At 44.7% G+C, this 18683-nt stretch overlaps 1 protein-coding gene across 3 annotated transcripts in view; it reads right to left on the bottom strand.

Annotated features, from left to right (window-relative positions):
- LOC124137459 (eukaryotic translation initiation factor 5B-like) overlaps positions 1–18683 on the bottom strand; it is a 130024-nt gene that overhangs the window by 47709 nt on the left and 63632 nt on the right. For all 3 annotated transcript variants that reach the window (XM_046503755.2, XM_046503757.2, XM_046503756.2), the window contains exons 21-23: positions 14688–14819; positions 13286–13362; positions 854–1157 (exon numbers count right to left, since the gene is read on the bottom strand). In XM_046503755.2, coding sequence (XP_046359711.2) covers positions 854–1157; positions 13286–13362; positions 14688–14819 — 513 coding nt within the window. The remainder of the gene's footprint in view (positions 1–853; positions 1158–13285; positions 13363–14687; positions 14820–18683) is intronic.

The following is an 18683-nucleotide window of genomic DNA, read 5'->3' as shown; positions in this document are numbered from 1 at the left end:
AAAGTCACTTGCCTTAGGAGACAACAAATGTGCTACATGTGCTACAATGTGAGGCAGGACTGAAGCCCAAGAAGCTCTCAGAAGCCAAGCTGCTGAACACAGTCACCCATTCCACAACTCTCCAAGACTGCCGGTGCTTAACTTCACCTGATTTATGACCTGTGCGCTGTGCACAGGACCACGTGCCACCACATCAATATTCAGAAATATCTGCTAAAATCAGAGTCCATTATATGATTCCAGCTAATAACAAGCATGTGTCTGTGCATCACTATTAAACAATGACTCCAGGTATTCATGAAAAGGTGAGTGCATCCTTCCCCACTGGCAGGCACCCTCAAACAAAGGCATGTCATTTGTTCACATGAAAAAACATAGGCCCATATGGTTTCAAGTGAAAACAGAGAGCTGCATCAGACAATGTTTGTCACTGATGAGTCAATTTGGAAGTGTCGACCATAAAACTTTTTCAGAGCTGAAATAGCGAATGTTGTGAACCTGATCACACAAATCTTGAGCATGCTGTCATATTTCATCATGTGTGTTAAATGTCAGCTGTATGAAGTGGTGAGACTTATTCCTTACAGTCCCCACTATACTCTTGTAGAAGGACAAAGAGTCAAACCCAGGAATTCAGAGTGATTAATAAGTGCACTCTGACTGGGCCACTCTGCTGCTCCTTATAAAAACGTACAATGTCATATTATGGAAACAGGTCTTTCATACTTAGTCTGTCATGACATGACAGATTAACAAAAGTAATATGAAAGAATCAGGTTTTCTTTAACTTCTTTTGAGTAGTAAACATTCGTGGGGATATTTAGAAAGGCCTATTTCAAGTTGTCATACATACCTCCTTAGATGGCACACAAACGGGCGTGCCCTCCTTAATGAAACCATTCTCTATTGATACTCCCAACACTATGGGGTCCCGGGAGTTAAATATGAACTGAGGCAAAACACGCAGTTTACAAGGAAACACTGCTATATGTTTAAACTCCTCCTGTTTTTTCCTCTTCAGCTCCGCTCTGAATTCCATGAATCTATCAAACAAGTGGTAGATGATGTCCGCCATGAATATCTTCACGCCGAGATTGTCTGCCATGTCTTGGGCTTCACGTTCAACTTTCACATCAAAGGCTAATATCACAGCATACCTGCAAACAAACAGAGCAGTTAACATAAGAGAAAAAAATAATGATTATAATAAATGTGTGTGGACAAGCCTTATTTCATTTTAAAATGCCTTCATACAATAGCGTCTTAATATTTATGCAGGGTATGAAAAAAATATGATGATTATTTTTTTTAGCGGAGAGTGAGTAAGTGAGTGAGTGAGTGTGTTTTGAATGTGAGGTAAGTGGGTTTTGAGAGTGAGTGAGTGAGGTGAGTGGTTTTGGGAGAGAGAGTGAAGTAGGTGATTGAGAGTGAGTGAGTAGGTTTTGATTGTGTGAGGTGAGTGAGTTTATGAGAGTCAGTGAGTGAGTGAGTGAGAGTATGTGCGTGCGTGAGTAGGTTTTGATTGTGTGAGGTGAGTGAGTCAGTGAGTGCGTGAGAAGGTTTTGATTGTGTAATTTAAGGTAATTGGGTTTATGAGAGTGAGTGAGTGAGAGTATGTGCGTGCATGAGGTTTTGATTGTGTGAGGTGAGTGAGTGAGTGAGAGAGAGTGCGTGCGTGCGTGAGAAGGTTTTGATTGTATGAGGTGAGAGGGTTGGGAGAGTGAGTGAAGTAGGTGAGTGGGTGAGTGCTGCCTCAGAAATCTGCTTTCTTTAAGACTAGTCCACAGGACTAATGTGTACCTAATTACACCATTCCTTGACAATTTGCAGCCAGTCCTGCTTATATAGCTGTTTATTCTGGTTACATTTTCTGTCAGTCTTATTCAGTTCCAATTTGTAGTAAATTTGAAGCATTGAGAATAATAGACCGCAAATGCTACAGGTAAATGAGGACTACCAGCAATGTCCTCTGCACGATTTAGAAGTCTCGGGCAAGTGGACAAGCGTGGCGTTTTAAGTCATGACACATTCCCACATGGGCAAGACACTAACATAGAGATATGAATGAAGGAACAATGAGTCCAGCAAAACAAAATGGCAACTCTGTACCACCTTCTAGACTTGTTCCAATATTCCAGGTACCTTTGTTCAGACATGGTACTTGCAGTATTTACGAGAAACTTTGCAAATAAAGAAAAGCTTTGATTTCCGTACACAGTTCAGTGTTTATTTCCCTGACCTAGGCCATCCCAACATCAAAGTAGGGGCCACCTCTGTGCGTTTCTATATGGGAAAGAAATAAACCTGATGTCTCATTCAAGCCCTGGTGGGGGCGTTATCCCCACAATCCTTTCCAGAGCTTACCTGTGGGGTTTCCCATCTACTCAACCCAATAATCATTGTTAAATATGCAATAATACGAAGTCCTACCCATAAAATTGCCTTAATTCCTATCCTATCAATTTTAAACCTTTTTCAAATATTATGGTAACCCTTGCTGGGCGTGGGCCTTCACATGTCATTGGGTTCTTGTGGAATGGAAAATTATTATTCAAAATATGGCTACAAATATTATCAGATCCTTACCAAATTTCAATACACATCATAACAACATCACTGAGCATATCGAAATGGGAGGCATAAAATTAGGAGGACCATTGAAGCATGCAGCTGTAAACTTGTCACCAAAAGAATATGTCAAGCAAAAAATATTTCCGGGTGTAATATTTCCTGCTGGGTGGCTCATTTAAAAAATCATTATTTTTGTTACTGAATATTATAATACCAAAGCAAATGTACCACATAAAGATATGAAATTATAAGAGAGCCAAATGTTGGATTTTTTTCAGCCCTATTTTACATCATAAATATACACTGATCAGTGCAGGGCCCAGGAAGAAACACACTGCAAACACCTTCCACAGTGCTGCTGCCTGTACTCAGTCCAAGCGTTACGCCTCGTGAACATTTCCCTTCAAATATCTATTCAGCTTATGAGAACAGGAAATAGCATTTACGTCCCCCAGTTTGATTAGCTATTATCAATTGTTACGGGATCAAGTTACCCCTCCGAAACCACAAGCCCATCTCCGAATCTCCGTCAATCATACTGGCAAACACACACAAAATCCATGTCAGCGTTGACCTGGGCATAATACCCCTATCAGGCCATTGGGGAGGCTTTAGATGTCAAACTTGATGCATTAAGAGATACATTTTCTGGAGCTAAAAATTGTGCAAGTTTGCAGTTTTGAATCAGAAGCAAGCTTACAAATATGAAAAACAGTAATTTTACAAAGGTAACAAGATCTAAAATTTTATTCTGCTTCAGAGCAAATACTCTGAATATTATTTGCAAGTTTGTTTACTTTATCCATTTACAGAGTAAAACTGGACCAATCAACATTCACTAGTCTGAAAAGTTAGAAACTGGAACAAGCCCACTAACCAAGGCTGGTTGTCTACTGTTCAATGTACCAGCTTACCGAGGTTGCTTGTCTTCCGTTCAATGTACCTGCTTACCGAGGTTGTTTGTCTACTGTTCAATGTACCGGCTTACCAAGGTTGTTTGTCTACTGTTCAATGTACCAGCTTACCGAGGTTGCTTGTCTTCTGTTCAAGGTACCCGCTTACCAAGGTTGCTTGTCTACTGTTCAATGTACTGGCTTACCAAGGTTGTTTGTCTACTGTTCAAGGTACTGGCTTACCGAGGTTGTTTGTCTACTGTTCATAGTACCCGCTTACCGAGGTTGTTTGTCTACTGTTTAATGTACCCGCTTACCAAAGTTGTTTGTCTACTTTTCAATGTTCCGGCTTACCAAGGTTGTTTGTCTACTGTTCAATGTACCAGCTTACCGAGGTTGCTTGTCTTCTGTTCAAGGTACCCGCTTACCAAGGTTGCTTGTCTACTGTTTAATGTACCCGCTTACCAAAGTTGTTTGTCTACTGTTCAATGAACCGGCTTACCAAGGTTGCTTGTCTACTGTTCAATGTACTGGCTTACCAAGGTTGTTTGTCTACTGTTCAAGGTACCCGCTTACCAAGGTTGTTTGTCTACTGTTCAATGTTCCGGCTTACCAAGGTTGCTTGTCTACTGTTCAAGGTACCCGCTTACTGAGGTTGTTTGTCTACTGTTCAAGGTACCCGCTTACTGAGGTTGTTTGTCTACTGTTCAATGTACTGGCTTACCCAGGTTGTGTGTCTACTGTTCAATGTACTGGCTTACCAAGGTTTTCTACTGTTCAATGTACCAGCTTATCGAGGTTGCTTGTCTTCTGTTCAAGGTACCCGCTTACCGAGGTTGCTTGTCTTCTGTTCAATGTACCAGCTTACCGAGGTTGCTTGTCTTCTGTTCAATGTACCAGCTCACCGAGGTTGTTTGTCTACTGTTTAATGTACCCGCTAACCAAAGTTGTTTGTCTACTTTTCAATGTTCCGGCTTACCGAGGTTGTTTGTCTACTGTTCAATGTACCAGCTTACCGAGGTTGCTTGTCTTCTGTTCAAGGTACCCGCTCACCCAGGTTGTGTGTCTACTGTTCAATGTACCGGCTTACCGAGGTTGTGTGTCTACTGTTCAATGTACCCGCTTACCAAGGTTGTTTGTCTACTGTTCAATGTACTGGCTTACCGAGGTTGTGTGTCTACTGTTCAATGTACCAGCTTACCGAGGTTGCTTGTCTTCTGTTCAATGTACCAGCTTACTGAGGTTGCTTGTCTTCTGTTCAATGTACCAGCTCACCGAGGTTGCTTGTCTTCTGTTCAATGTACCGGCTTACCAAGGTTGTTTGTCTACTGTTCAATGTACCGGCTTACCGAGGTTGTTTGTCTTCTGATCTATGTACCCGCTTACCAAGGTTGCTTGTCTACAGTTCAAGGTACCCGCTTACCGAGGTTGTTTGTCTACTGTTCAATGTACCGGCTTACCGACGTTGCTTGTCTTCTGTTCAAGGTACCCGCTTACCCAGGTTGTGTGTCTACTGTTCAATGTACCCGCTTACTGAGGTTGTCTGTCTACTGTTCAATGTACTGGCTTACCAAGGTTTTTTGTCTACTGTTCAAGGTACCCGCTCACCGAGGTTGTGTGTCTACTGTTCAATGTACCGGCTTACCGAGGGTGTTTGTCTACTGTTCAAGGTACCCGCTTACCGAGGTTGTTTGTCTCCTGTTCAATGTACCGGCTCACCGAGGTTGTCTACTGTTCAATGAACCGGCTTACCAAGGTTGCTTGTCTACTGTACAATGTACCGGCTTACCAAGGTTGTTTGTCTACTGTTCAAAGTACCCGCTTACCGAGGTTGTTTGTCTCCTGTTCAATGTACCGGCTCACCGAGGTTGTCTACTGTTCAATGAACCGGCTTACCAAGGTTGCTTGTCTACTGTACAATGTACCGGCTTACCAAGGTTGTTTGTCTACTGTTCAATGTACCGGCTTACCAAGGTTGTTTGTCTACTGTTCAAGGTACCCGCTTACCAAGGTTGCTTGTCTACTGTTCAATGTACCGGCTTACCAAGGTTGTGTGTCTACTGTTCAATGTACCGGCTTACCAAGGTTGTTTGTCTACTGTTTAAGGTACCCGCTTACCAAGGTTGTTTGTCTACTGTTCAATGTTCCGGCTTACCAAGGTTGCTTGTCTACTGTTCAAGGTACCTGCTTCCTGAGACTGGTAGTCTACTGTTCAAGGTATCCCATGAGATGTACATCATTTATGAAATAAGTACAACTTTCACAAACCAATATGATGAGTTTACATGAATCAGAATTAGACATTTCAACATGGATTTTTGAGGGGGTGATTTTCATATTAAAAAAAACAACTACAATTTATGGTAAACCATCACCTTGGACTGACTTTTCACGTGAAGATCAAATCATTGGCACTTTTTCACTCCATTTAGTCATACCAACGAAGACTGTGCAAGTGTAAGGAAGAAACGAATCTGGTTTCTATTTCCATAACAATATTTCAAATTGTCCACAACTTTACTATGTTAACAACATGCTTATCCTGGCTAATTTCCATGACCAATGCTGTCTGTAAAGAGACACATTATTACACGGAGCACATCCGGAGCACACAATGTGATGCCAACCAGGACATGATACACTGCACTCAATTACCTTAACTCTCCACAGGACAATTTCATACTGAATTTTAATTTCATTCAAATTTTATATCCCATCCAGGACTTTTTTATGGGTGAAAATAACTGAAACTGTATTGCAAGGTCCTAAACACACAAAGATGTTTGAATATGAACAATACAGGTGTTTACACATCCAAACCTACATTAGCCAGGAGTGCAGGCAGTGGAGCTGCAACACTACTGGGCTTACAACAAGATAAACGACACTATTGCCGCAGTTATTCTTCAGTGTTAAATCAAGGGTAAACCTGCCCAATAAAAAGCATTTAATTACTACTCGCTTGAGTTTACAGACTATTATCGTAAACCAGGGGAGGCTGTCAAGCAGTTTCAGCTGTGGGGTTACTGATGCAGTTTCAACAAACCTCTACCCAGCTCATCACAGATGACCAATTACTGTGTGATAACACCCTGGTCCAGGCACTTCTAACTAGCTCATCACAGATGACCAATTACTGTGTGATAACACCCTGATCCAGACACTTCTACCCAGCTCATCACAGATGACCAATTACTGTGTGATAACACCCTGGTCCAGGCACTTCTACCCAGCTCATCACAGATGACCAATTACTGTCTGATAACACCCTGGTCCAGGCACTTCTAACTAGCTCATCACAGATGACCAATTACTGTCTGATAACACCCTGGTCCAGGCACTTCTAACTAGCAAATCACAGATGACCAATTACTGTCTGATAACACCCTGGTCCAGGCACTTCTAACTTAGTAAAATCTAAATATTTTTTACATTTGTATACTTATCCTGCATTACTCCGTATTGCATTTACTGCTATGTTTGACAGAGAGACGAACTGTGTGAGATCCAGCTGCTGAAGAAAGTTGTCCCAACCAGCCCAGGAGGCAGCGCCCTCTCACAGTCGGCACGTGACCCGGAAGTCATGACGTCACACAAAAAGACATAACTGCTTTAAACATAACATCTGAAACTTCGTGGGGAGGTAGCGTAGCGAAAGGGAGGGCACTTAGACTTCGTAATGCAGGATAAGTATACAAATGTAAAAAATATTTAGATTTTACTAAATTTTTTAACTTATCCTGCATTACTCCGTATTGCATCTTTATCAGACGGCTTGGCTGGTGGGCATACCTGCAGATGTGAACCATATTAAACCCTCGTCAAGGTCCGATGAATCCGCACCGCATACAAGTGATGACCGGAACATCTACGACCATTCCTGTCTTCAGGAAACAAGAGTCGATGCAAAAACGAAACGCCCGAATAGGTAACCGACATACAATGAGGCGTGTAGCCAAAATATATAACTTACCGAAGAGCGAAAGCGAAACGCAGTAGAACCCTCTAATCTGAGGTGATAAACACCAGAGAGTTCGACGGGCCCCGCTCGGGGAATCGAAGAATCAGCGGCGTCGGCGGCAAAATCTACGACCAATCCCAAGAGCGAATGCGAAACGCAGGAGAGCCCTCTAGGCTGGAGGCAAGGAACACCGGTGAGGTCGACGGGCACCGCTCAGGTACCAGAGAAGCAGCGGCGTTGGCGTCGGCGCCGGTGTCCACATCTACTACCATTCCTGTCGTCAGGAAACGAGAGTTGATGCAAAAAGTAAAACCCGGATAGGTGACAGCAATAGAATGAGTCGGGTAACCCAAAACTAAAACTGACCTAAGAGCGAATGCGGAACGCAAGAGAGCCGTCTCGTCTGGGGTGATAAACACCAGAGAGGTCGACGGGCCCCGCTCAGGGTATCGGAGAATCAGTGGCGTCGGAGATAGATGACCTGTTGGGCTACAACCAGGGACCAAAACTGTGAACGCTGGCGACAACTTTCAAGGCTACATCACTGAAGTAGTGGTTGGTGAAGGCGGTGTCCGATCGCCACGAACAGGCTTCCCTGAACGACAGGATGGAACAGTATACCGTGAAGAACCAGTGTAAATACGATCGCCCTGATCTCATTTTATTTCAGGTAATAGCCTTTGGGGGGAGGGTCCAATCCGGCGGCTCATACGCTTTAAGGATGACCGCCCGGAGCCACAGGGAAAAGTATTCCGGCTGACCAACGACAGCGACGAAGGGGAGACCGGCAGAAAAAAGGTGTTTCCTAGACTTGCGGCAGTCTTTAGATCGTAGAATAACCTTCAGTGCCCTTACTGGGCATAATGACGCTCATCCTCATCCTCGGCACCCACACTGGACGAGGGGGGAGGGGACAAGGAATGATCTATCAGGCTGTCCTGGGAGTTGAGTCTTTACGCTGACGTCCCAGTACGGTCCATGATGAACGGCGCCCTGGGTACCGCATTCGAACCAGGCATGGGAGACGTCGAGGGCGTGCTGTACATGGACTCGAGCGGCAGTAGTCAAAACCAGTAGAAACACCCGTCTTCTACTTAAGGTCGTAGAAGGAAGACGAGGGGAGTGGTTCGAAGGGCGTTGAAGACCACATTCAGATCCAACGCAGGCGGTCCGAACTTGGTATTCAGGTCTTCAAGACTGAACGAGCGCAGCCAGGCCCGTAGGTCGGGAATTTTCGTCTTTCTCCGATCGTCCGGGATGGCCAGAACGGAGTAGATGGCGACCAGGTATGTGGGGGTGGTAAGCCCTTCAACCGACGGGTGCTACACAAGTACAGAAGGAACTGATCCAGAATCTGCGGTGACGCTGTCATCGGATCCTGGTGTTTGTCAGAACAAAATGCCTGGAACAAGCATCATTTATCAGCATACAGTCCCCCTGTAGATGGACGGTGGGCTGAAGCAATAGCCTTGGTCGCTCTAGCCGAATAGCCCTTGGCTTTCTGCATGTGTGTCAGGCGTGCAGACGATAACATGCGGGTATGAGGGTGTGGCAACAGACCGTGTGGTTGGACCACACATGAAGTTCCAGGGGTTGTCTCTGGCTATGTTTCGGAGGTCGATAACCCAACTTCTGGCTGACCAATAAGGCGAGACCAAAGTCAATGGCAGGGGTCGAGTGGCCTGGACCTCTGAAGAACCGTGGGAGGGAGAACCGGAGTCGGAAAAGCGTACGCGCGTAATCCTTCTCAGGAACGATGGAAGGCTTTGACTGCCACAGCGGTCGTATCCGGCACAGGTGGAATGGAAGACGACTGCTGGCCACATTCAGATATGAGGCAAACAGATCTAGGGTTGGGGTGTCGACCGTTTCACATAGTCTGGCCCGAGGCGCCGGAGAGCGTGAGGCGTCGGAGAGCTTGAGGCGCCTGGAACGCCTAAGATGGGGATTCTCGGGGGCGCCGGTCGAGTTTGTAGCGCCGGGAGAGGGGCGAGAACTCTGGGTCCGCAAACACCACACTACGGTGACGTCGTCAGTGGACACGATCAACAGGGCGTGACCGAGAATGCACTGTCAGCAAGTGCCGTCCTGGATAAGCATTTATCTCGAGGCTGTTGCTGTGCCTATGGTGTTGATCTCTGGATCACAGGTGGTCACAATGTGGGCTGGCGTGGGCCACTAGCCACTGACAAGGTGGCAGGGGAGGTAGTCAGCAACAGGGGTCTGCGATTGCGTACCGTCGGTACGATTCGGAAAAAGGTGTGATCGCCTGCGAGCCAACCTCAAGTAGACGAAGTAAACTAGCTTCACAATCGACCGCCGGGGCATCGACGTAACCGGGTAGTAGGAAGTCGAGGCAATATGGCCATTGCACGAAGTAATGAGATCGTTTTCATCCCTGAAGCGGCGTATAAGTACTCCTGTTCTTATATCGAGGTGACGATGGAGGACGACAACACGATACGAGGCAGGTATGCAACAGGGGTCAGTGGGACGGCCGAGGGACTTTAAGTATCAAATCGACACTGTGTCCGGTAGTCAAGGCGGAAGATAGGAAGGTGTCGTAGTCGAAAAGATCAAACCGGACGAAGGAAGGCGATCTTTTCCATCCCTTGAACGCCTATAGGCGCTATCGTTCTTATAGCGAAGGGTTGATGAAACAAGGTTCCTCGTGACAGCCGTGTTGGTAGAGGAGGTCTATTGTTTCCAACATCCGTGCATGGATGGACTGCGACAGGCGCCTGGTTGAGTGGTATCACCAAGCGTACAGGTAGACATGGAAACCAATCTGTAGAAATACATGGCACCCCTTGCCATGGTAAGTTGACCTAAATCCGGTCGGAGTTGTTGACAGTCCGAGTACTTGACACGTGACATGTAAATCACTCTGCGCAGTAGCCGAGAAAACCGCCTTGGAGTCGGAACTGAGGTGCAAACTCCACACACAGACAATCCTCAATGAACTGTGTGAGAGACGATCAAGTGGTGTACCCGAGTTTTGCGATAAAACACGGAACCCCATGGGCGTCGTGTAAAACCCGGGGAGCGCCGAGGAAGAGTCTCTCTCAGGAACGCTGGCGCTAGGGTAGGGTAGAACAGCGTTGATGTCTGCGATGTCGACGAAGTAAACTCTTTGTAAGTGGATGTCGTCATCGAATCTGATACAGACGCTGTTCACATGACGCTCTGTTTCGATGGAAACCCGCAGGTCATCTCTCCGGAATCATAGCGCTTTAAACGACGAGATTATGGATAACGTCTCAGTGGGCAAGTTGAATCAGACCAACTGTCTATTGGTTGAAATGATTCCACCCAGGAAGTAGTACGATAGTCACGATCCCGAAGACCGACGGGAGAGTAGCGACAGGAGCGGCGACAGTTGTTTCACCATGCTTCTCCGTGTGACGAGTTATGAGACGGCAGCAAGAGAAGAGGGCAGTGGCGCCGGGGAGGCGATTGCCGATGGTGCCCCTTAAGCCGCAGTAGAAGATCGGATGGTCGGCTCGTTGATCTGAGCTTGATAAAGCTTGTTGATCTGAAGCTTGTTGAGCGCCGAAGACATCAGAGGATGCGGAGGCGCCGGAGCGCGGAGACATCAGAGGCGCCGAGACATCAGCGGCGCCGAGTCATCAGAGGCGCCGGTGGCACCGAGTCATCGGAGGCGCCGGGAGCCGAGTCATCAGCTTGTCATGAACAAGTCATGAAGCTTGTTGAGCGCCGAGACATCAGCGGCGCCGAGTCATCGGAAGCGCCGGAGGCACCGAGTCATCAGAGGCGCCGAGTCATCGGAGGCGCCGGGAGCGCCGAGTCATCGGAGGCGCCGTGTCATCAGAGGCACCGAGTCATCAGAGGCGCCGAGACATCGGAGGCACCGTGTCATCAGAGGCGCCGAGACATCGGAGGCGCCGCGTCATCAGAGGCGCCGGAGGCGCCGGGAGCGCCGTGTCATCAGAGGCGCCAGAGGCGCCGTGTCATCAGAGGCGCCGGAGGCGCCGAGACATCGGAGGCGCCGGGGGCGCCGGAGACATCAGCGTTGACGGTGTTGGAGACCGTGAACGGTCGTATGTCGTGCCAGGGGAGGCAGACTCTACGTTGGGAGTCGCCGTGAAGCTCCGCTGAGCGCTGCTGCCGTCAACGTAGGTGGGGGTCGACGAGCACGTTGAGCGAGGTGTGTCCTGGATACTCGCATGAGCTGAAGGATCACAGCGACGAATGACTGCAACATCGGCACTGCCTTGTGAAAGTACAGGGCGTCGTACAATCACGGCCGAAAGGGGCGGCCCCGGCCAGATTTGTTCCCGCGGCAACAAGTGCAGCGAGGCAGAAAATCTGGAATTTAAGCAAAACATAACTATGTGGCAAAGCCACAAAGTGCGGGAAGCATAATGTGTGGCCAATCACAAAGTATGGGAAGCATAAAGTAACTCAAAAACAGTATATTTTATTAAAGTTTATGAGATAAACAAGTACGCTAAAAGGGAGCGAAAAGGCAAAGCCTTAAGCAAACACGTAACCATGTGGCAAAACCACAGAGTACGGGAGACATAATGTAACTCATAAACTTCGTATTATATTGAAGTTTATGAGAAGAAACAATTACGCTTAGAGGTAGCGAAAAGGCAAGGCTTTAAGCACACCAAAACAACATACATAAATGTAATGTATTACCCAAGCCAAAGGGAGAATTCAAAACGCAGATCACGACATTACGTGGCCACGTGGTGAATGGCCAAAATGGCGGGAAAGAAAACAAAATGGCGGGAACAACATTGCGCCCGTAAATTACTGTGACGTGAGCCACAGACGAGCGATAAACGTTACAATTTACGAATGGGAAGACCCTAAGGTCACGGCCCATAACAGGTAACAATGTAGCAGCATATAATGAATGTAGAAACACGCAAAATATAAAAAACAAATAATAAGCTTTAATTTCCACAAGGGATACAAAGTACGTCCGTCCGTGGAGGTGACAAAGCAGTTATGTCTTTTTGTGTGACGTCATGACTTCCGGGTCACGTGCCGACTGTGAGAGGGCGCTGCCTCCTGGGCTGGTTGGGACAACTTTCTTCAGCAGCTGGATCTCACACAGTTCGTCTCTCTGTCAAACATAGCAGTAAATGCAATACGGAGTAATGCAGGATAAGTTAAAAAATTAGCTCATCACAGATGACCAATTACTGTGTGATAACACCCTGATCCAGACACTTCTACCCAGCTCATCACAGATGACCAATTACTGTCTGATAACACCCTGGTCCAGGCACTTCTAACTAGCTCATCACAGATGACCAATTACTGTCTGATAACACCCTGGTCCAGGCACTTCTAACTAGCTCATCACAGATGAACAATTACTGTGTGATAACACCCTGATCCAGGCACTTCTACCCAGCTTATCATAGATGACCAATTACTCTCTGATAACACCCTGATCCAGACACTTCTACCTTGGTCACCACAGATGACCAATTACTGTGTGATAACACCCTGGTCCAGGCACTTCTACCAAGCTCATCACAGATGACCAATTACTGTGTGATAACACCCTGGTCCAGGCACTTCTACCCAGCTCATCACAGATGACCAATTACTGTCTGATAACACCCTGGTCCAGGCACTTCTACCTAACTCATCACAGATGACCAATTACTGTCTGATAACACCCTGGTCGAGGCACAGATGATAACTACTGTGTGATAACACCCTGTTTGTTTGTTTTGTATATCATGACAGGGAACACCAGAAATGACAACAGCTGTGTATGTTTGAGTGGATGGGTACGTTTTGAGTAGATGGGTATTTTGAGTGGATGGGTAGATTTGAGCGGATTTGTGGGTGGCTGCCTGGCAATACTCACTGACTGTCGTGCTCCAACATTATGGAAGCTTTCATGATATCCTTCTTGTGGACGGGACCAATATTAATACCGGCATACTGCAAGAAAATACACCCTCATAAGTAACCAAGATGAAAACATTCACCCAACACATATATAAGCTGTTCACAATCCTCTCTATCTCTGCATGTCCCACATGACCACCTTGTTCCTTCTAGTCTGGAGCAGATAAACCTGTGATTGATAGTGTCAGGCCATGATATCCGTCAGTTCCAAGAATCAATGGCACCAAGGCACTGGAGCCCAGGAGGAAGCTATTGTGGCCCTCAGTCCCACTTACATCCTTAAACATGACATAAGCTATTGGATAGAGTGAGTGAGTTGGGTTTAACACCACTTTGAACAGTATTCAAGTTATATCACAGCGTGTAAGCTTAATGTAAGAGGAACACTCAAAGTGATGCATGTCTCAGACTTTTACCACTTTGGCAAAACCAACAATCAGGGGTATGGTGCTGACAAACATAGAATATGTAAAGGGGGCAAACCAGGACTCGGACTCTCCTTCCCTCTCTGTCTGTCTGTCCGTCTGTGTTACCAGTCCTTGTTATAGCCCCTAAATGCCAAGCGTCAGGTAGGGTAACAACAAGTTCCTTTCTGTATGATATGGACTGAGATCCAACCGCCAAGCTTCCCTCTCTGGGCAGACACTATCAACTGGTCCACAGAGGCCTGTGTGACAAGGTAATGGTACAACTGTTTGGCAGGTGATGAAGTTCAACCCTTATTATGCACGTATTAAGCATTGCCCATCAGCCCTTGTCACACATTGGCAACATGTCTCCATCTCAGGAAAGCCCACTGGGGAGGTATCCCTGAAGTGAAAGCCCCCGACAGCGACATTCCTCTGTCACCACAACCTGTAAATAATTGTCCTTGGCCAAGCAAAACAGTGACTGAAAGAATAAACAAGTTTTTGATGACATGATTTGTTTGTTTGTTGTTTAACATCATACTCAGCAATATTCCAGCTAAAAACGACGCTCTGTAAATAATTAAGTCTGGAGTACTCTGGACCAGACTATCCAGTGACTGACATCATGAGCACCAATCTACGCAATTGGGATACGATGACAAGCAGTAACCAAGTCCGCGAGCCTGGCCACCCGTCCCCTTAGTTGCCTCTTACGACAAGCATGGGTTGCTGAAGACCAATTTTAACCCGGATCTCCACGGGTCTTTCGATGACAAGCAACTGACATGTTTCATTTCATCAGCTGTTCCAGGAAGCATAGAATAGTGGAGGCCTACTTTGCACCAAAGTCCTGATGGGAACAACATCTACCATACAATACCAACATTCTGTGGACTGTTTTGTTCCTACATCACTGCTTATACCTACTGACAGTGACAGTATACTCACAGGGATTTTGGAAGTTTTGAGGAATTCTAGCAGGGCTTCAAGCGAGCCCAGAGTCGAGGCTTGGACAAACACGCCTCTCTCTGAAAGCTTGATGGACTCCAGGACATCTTTGAGTGCTTTGGCGACTTCACTCTGAAAGCATGACATGGAAGACTCACTCAATCCAACCAGTGAGAAGGACAAGAGATCAGTGTTACACTGGACACATGAGTGACAAAACACGTGGCAGTAGACCTGTGGAACTGTGAGCACAATGATTTACATTGAGGAATATTCTCTATTTACACAGATTACTTTTCAGGTAAGAAAATTTGAATTATATTCCACTCAAAGTTTGATGAGGATCATCAGTTTAACGCAGATATGTTTGTGGCTAAATTCCACAGAGTATTGCTTCTCATTTCACCAGGAAGAAATTGTAACATTAAATCAAACTGGAAGTTGCAAGTGATTGGTTACAAGTGATAACATGTTCACACGCCTCCACCAAGAGATGGAGATCTTTCTGTAGACATGACAAGTTGAACAAGAAAACAGCGTTATCACTATCCCCAACCATGGGGCACATTAGAATTTTGTTTGCTCATATAGTAGTGAATAACATGGAAGTTAAAATGCTATTGAAAAGAGTCCTGTATATCCTTAAGAGGAGATAGGCACTGGGGTGACTTTATGTCATGAGAAAATCGGATTCGAACTCAGTTTTGATAAGTATCTCCAAGACATGTATGCAAGCTTTCATTCAGGTAACTTCAGTAGTTTCACACAGTATGCACACAGTATGCACAAAGTTGAAAAGCAGAGAGCAAGGGCCATAACTCTGTAAAAAATAATTTAGGACCCCAATTTTCGAACTCATTTGAGATAATGACAAGTAACATATGTGTAAAATTTCATTTCTCTCATAAAATAGTTTTTGAGAAAATTTGTCCCCACTGAAAAGCGGATAGTAAGACAGCAGGACGACGGATGGACCCCGTTCCTATAAACCCCGCCACTGAGGTGGATTGTATGATGTCTGTTGATCATTGCTGAGATACAAAACTTAGAATACAAAACAAAATTAAAGTGTGTGTTTGGTATAAGAACGTGTTATAAACAAAGATTTAAGTCTCATGATTTTTTCTGAATGACAAAATTTCAACATGACCTATAATGTGTGACCTCAGCGAGATCATAGTTATCCAATCGGAACAGGTAAAATGAGGTCACCATGTTTGACAGAAGTTTGACAGTTTGACATTCCTGTGTATCCACCGACTGTCTCTTCACGTTGTGGGTAGAAAATCTATTTACCTAACTACAGAAACAACATGTTGGCCTGTACTATTTACGTGTTTACAGTAAACTACATTTATAACGAACATGCTTATAACGAACTGACAGATATAACTAAAATATTTTTTGGTCCAGGACATTTGTGTGTATATATATGCTGTAAATATGCTTATAATGAACTACGGTTATAACGATCTAAAATTAGTGGTCCCTTTGAGTTTGTTATAACTGTAGTTTATTGTATATACAATGTCATGGATTAAGAAATTTCTTCATACTTTTTTGGCTTAAGGGTGAAAACTAAGAATAAGGTGCTTTTTTTTTAAATAATACATGCTGAACAAGTTAGGGATTATGATTATGTTTGGGAACAATTTTTTAAAACCGTGTGCTCAGTCTTCACAAGAAGAAAATATCCCCCCAAATATTCATCCTTTTTTTTTCAGTATAAATATCGAAAAGAATAGTCATTTCTGAAAAAAGCAACCATTTAGTATGTGCTTTTACATTCATAATTTGATTCTATAAAAAAATGTTTAATATAATTTACAACTCATTACTTCATCAAGACCAGCCACATGATAAAGGGGATAGTTTGTGCTTGGTCTTCGTCGTCTCGGTGTACTTCTCATCACCTGTACAGCAGCATCGGCTGTTACTCAACTAACAAGCCTTGGATGCGGCTGCCATTTACCTGTCACCGTGACAACAAAATTTGGCAAATGGTGGTAAGGTCAACAGCAAGCTTTCCGGATGACTGGCCAATCACAAACCTTGTTTCACACCGATTTGAAGCACATTCATAGTGATCAAGTGCTAGCATTTTTTAATATGACAGTTGACGTCTGCAACCTCCAGTTCGGGTGTCTCAACCGTGACCTTTCAATTCATGTTGGCCCTGATCTTGCCCTGCTAGAGGAGTTTCTGCCAAACACAATCCAGCTGTAATCCCCCAGAAGTGCTGGCCATGTAAAACTTCAACAAAACTCATATCTCATTACCCCATCTGTTCACTTTACCTTGAAAACGTCAATTAAGTTTTTTGACAAATTTGTCTTGAAATCTGTGAAACCTAGCTTAAACTAATAATTCTTGATGTTCTCACAAAGAGCCACCTAAACCACTGACTGGCGGCAGGTGTTTTTTCACATGTTTGTCATAAAACAATCTTAAAAAAGTCCAGGTAAACACTATTTAATTTAATATTTCAGGTCATTAGGATGATTGGGAAATGCAAGATTTCAAACTGACTTTTATGCTCTTCAAACTGTCTGAATAATTGTTGAAGGGTGTTTCATGAATTGTGTTGGATTAAGTATCAGTATTTATTGTAAAATCTTATTTCATTTGTTAGCCCGATAATCTCAAATTTGCCGTACTGCCCTTTCAAACTAAGGTAACATTAATATACTAGTCCCTTTTGTCATTGTCAGTTGATCTATTTGATGACAAAGTCTGATAATACACAGGTACGGGAGCAGTTCAACAGATCAATGAGGATAAACAAATTAATTCTTTATGTTTGAGACAAAATCCTACACACCCCTTCAACTTAATTGTGAGTGAGTGAGCTGCTTTTAACAGTATTTCAGTTATATCGCAGCGTGTCAGCTTATTGTGAGAGGAAGGGCCGAAGTGATGCAGGTGTCAGACGTTTACCCCTGCGTTGAAACCCACGTGCATGGGTATGGTGCTGACAAACCTAGAAACATAATCGGGCCAAACCAGGATTCGAACCCACAATCATAGGTTTCTGGCGTGCCCAAGGGATGAAACTCTGCGCAAAGAATAACGGCGCCTTAGACGACTGGGCCACCTGTGCCCCCTCAACTTAATTGTGAATATGGTCACATTCTCAAAAAGAATCTCCTGTCAAGTAATCCTATATCCATGAAGCTAGAGATGTGGAACAGCTTTGACATACCATATTCATTGTATTAAGCGCCCTGCTCCAATATGTGCCCCCTGATCAACTTAAAGACGAATAGGAAATTTTAATAAACACCACCCAAGAAAAAGCTGAACATTTACCTGACTGTCCATATTTTCATATGCATATTACAGACATTTTACAGAAAACTGTAGCATAGAAAGGGTATTAAGAAATCTCATTAAAATCAGATCTTAGCTCTCGCTACCGGTAATCAAAGATCTGAGGACCTACCATAACAGGTTACATCAGAAAGATCTTTCATCTGACCAATCAGAGTGTCACTTACTAGGAAAGTGACAGTCACAATGTGTTTTCTAATCATGCAACCTCGAAAAGTATAACACACGGTATTCCAAACAACACTTATGGACTTCACGATTGAATCCGTCAAAACACCATCTACCTTTCACTTGAATGGAATAAACAATTGAACAGGAGAGATGTTGCATTGCCCATGGGAAATACTACCCTTTTGTTCAGTTTTCAAAGTTTGAATCAAGAATTATGTCAAAACATTTTTCAAAACGTTGCCAGTTTGCTGCTTTATGATTAGCGGATGTCGGCTTCTTTTTCGTCACTTCATTGGTCGTTTTGTTTGGACCTGTAATGAGTGAGTGAGGGAGTTGAGTTTAACGCCGCTTTTAACAGTATTACAGTTATATCAAGGCACATCAGCTTAATGTGGGAAGAAAGCCCAAAGTGATGCAGGTGTCAGACGTTTACCACTTCGGTGAAACCCACGAGCACGGGTATGGTGCTGACAAACCTAGAAACATAATCAGGTC

This window comes from Haliotis rufescens, unplaced genomic scaffold, assembly GCF_023055435.1.
Source record: "Haliotis rufescens isolate VD_foot unplaced genomic scaffold, xgHalRufe1.0.p SCAF_7, whole genome shotgun sequence".
NCBI classification, from domain to species: Eukaryota; Metazoa; Mollusca; class Gastropoda; order Lepetellida; family Haliotidae; genus Haliotis; species Haliotis rufescens.
The sequence above is the reverse complement of the archived record's forward strand: the minus strand, read 5'-3'. Positions and strand labels throughout refer to the sequence as shown.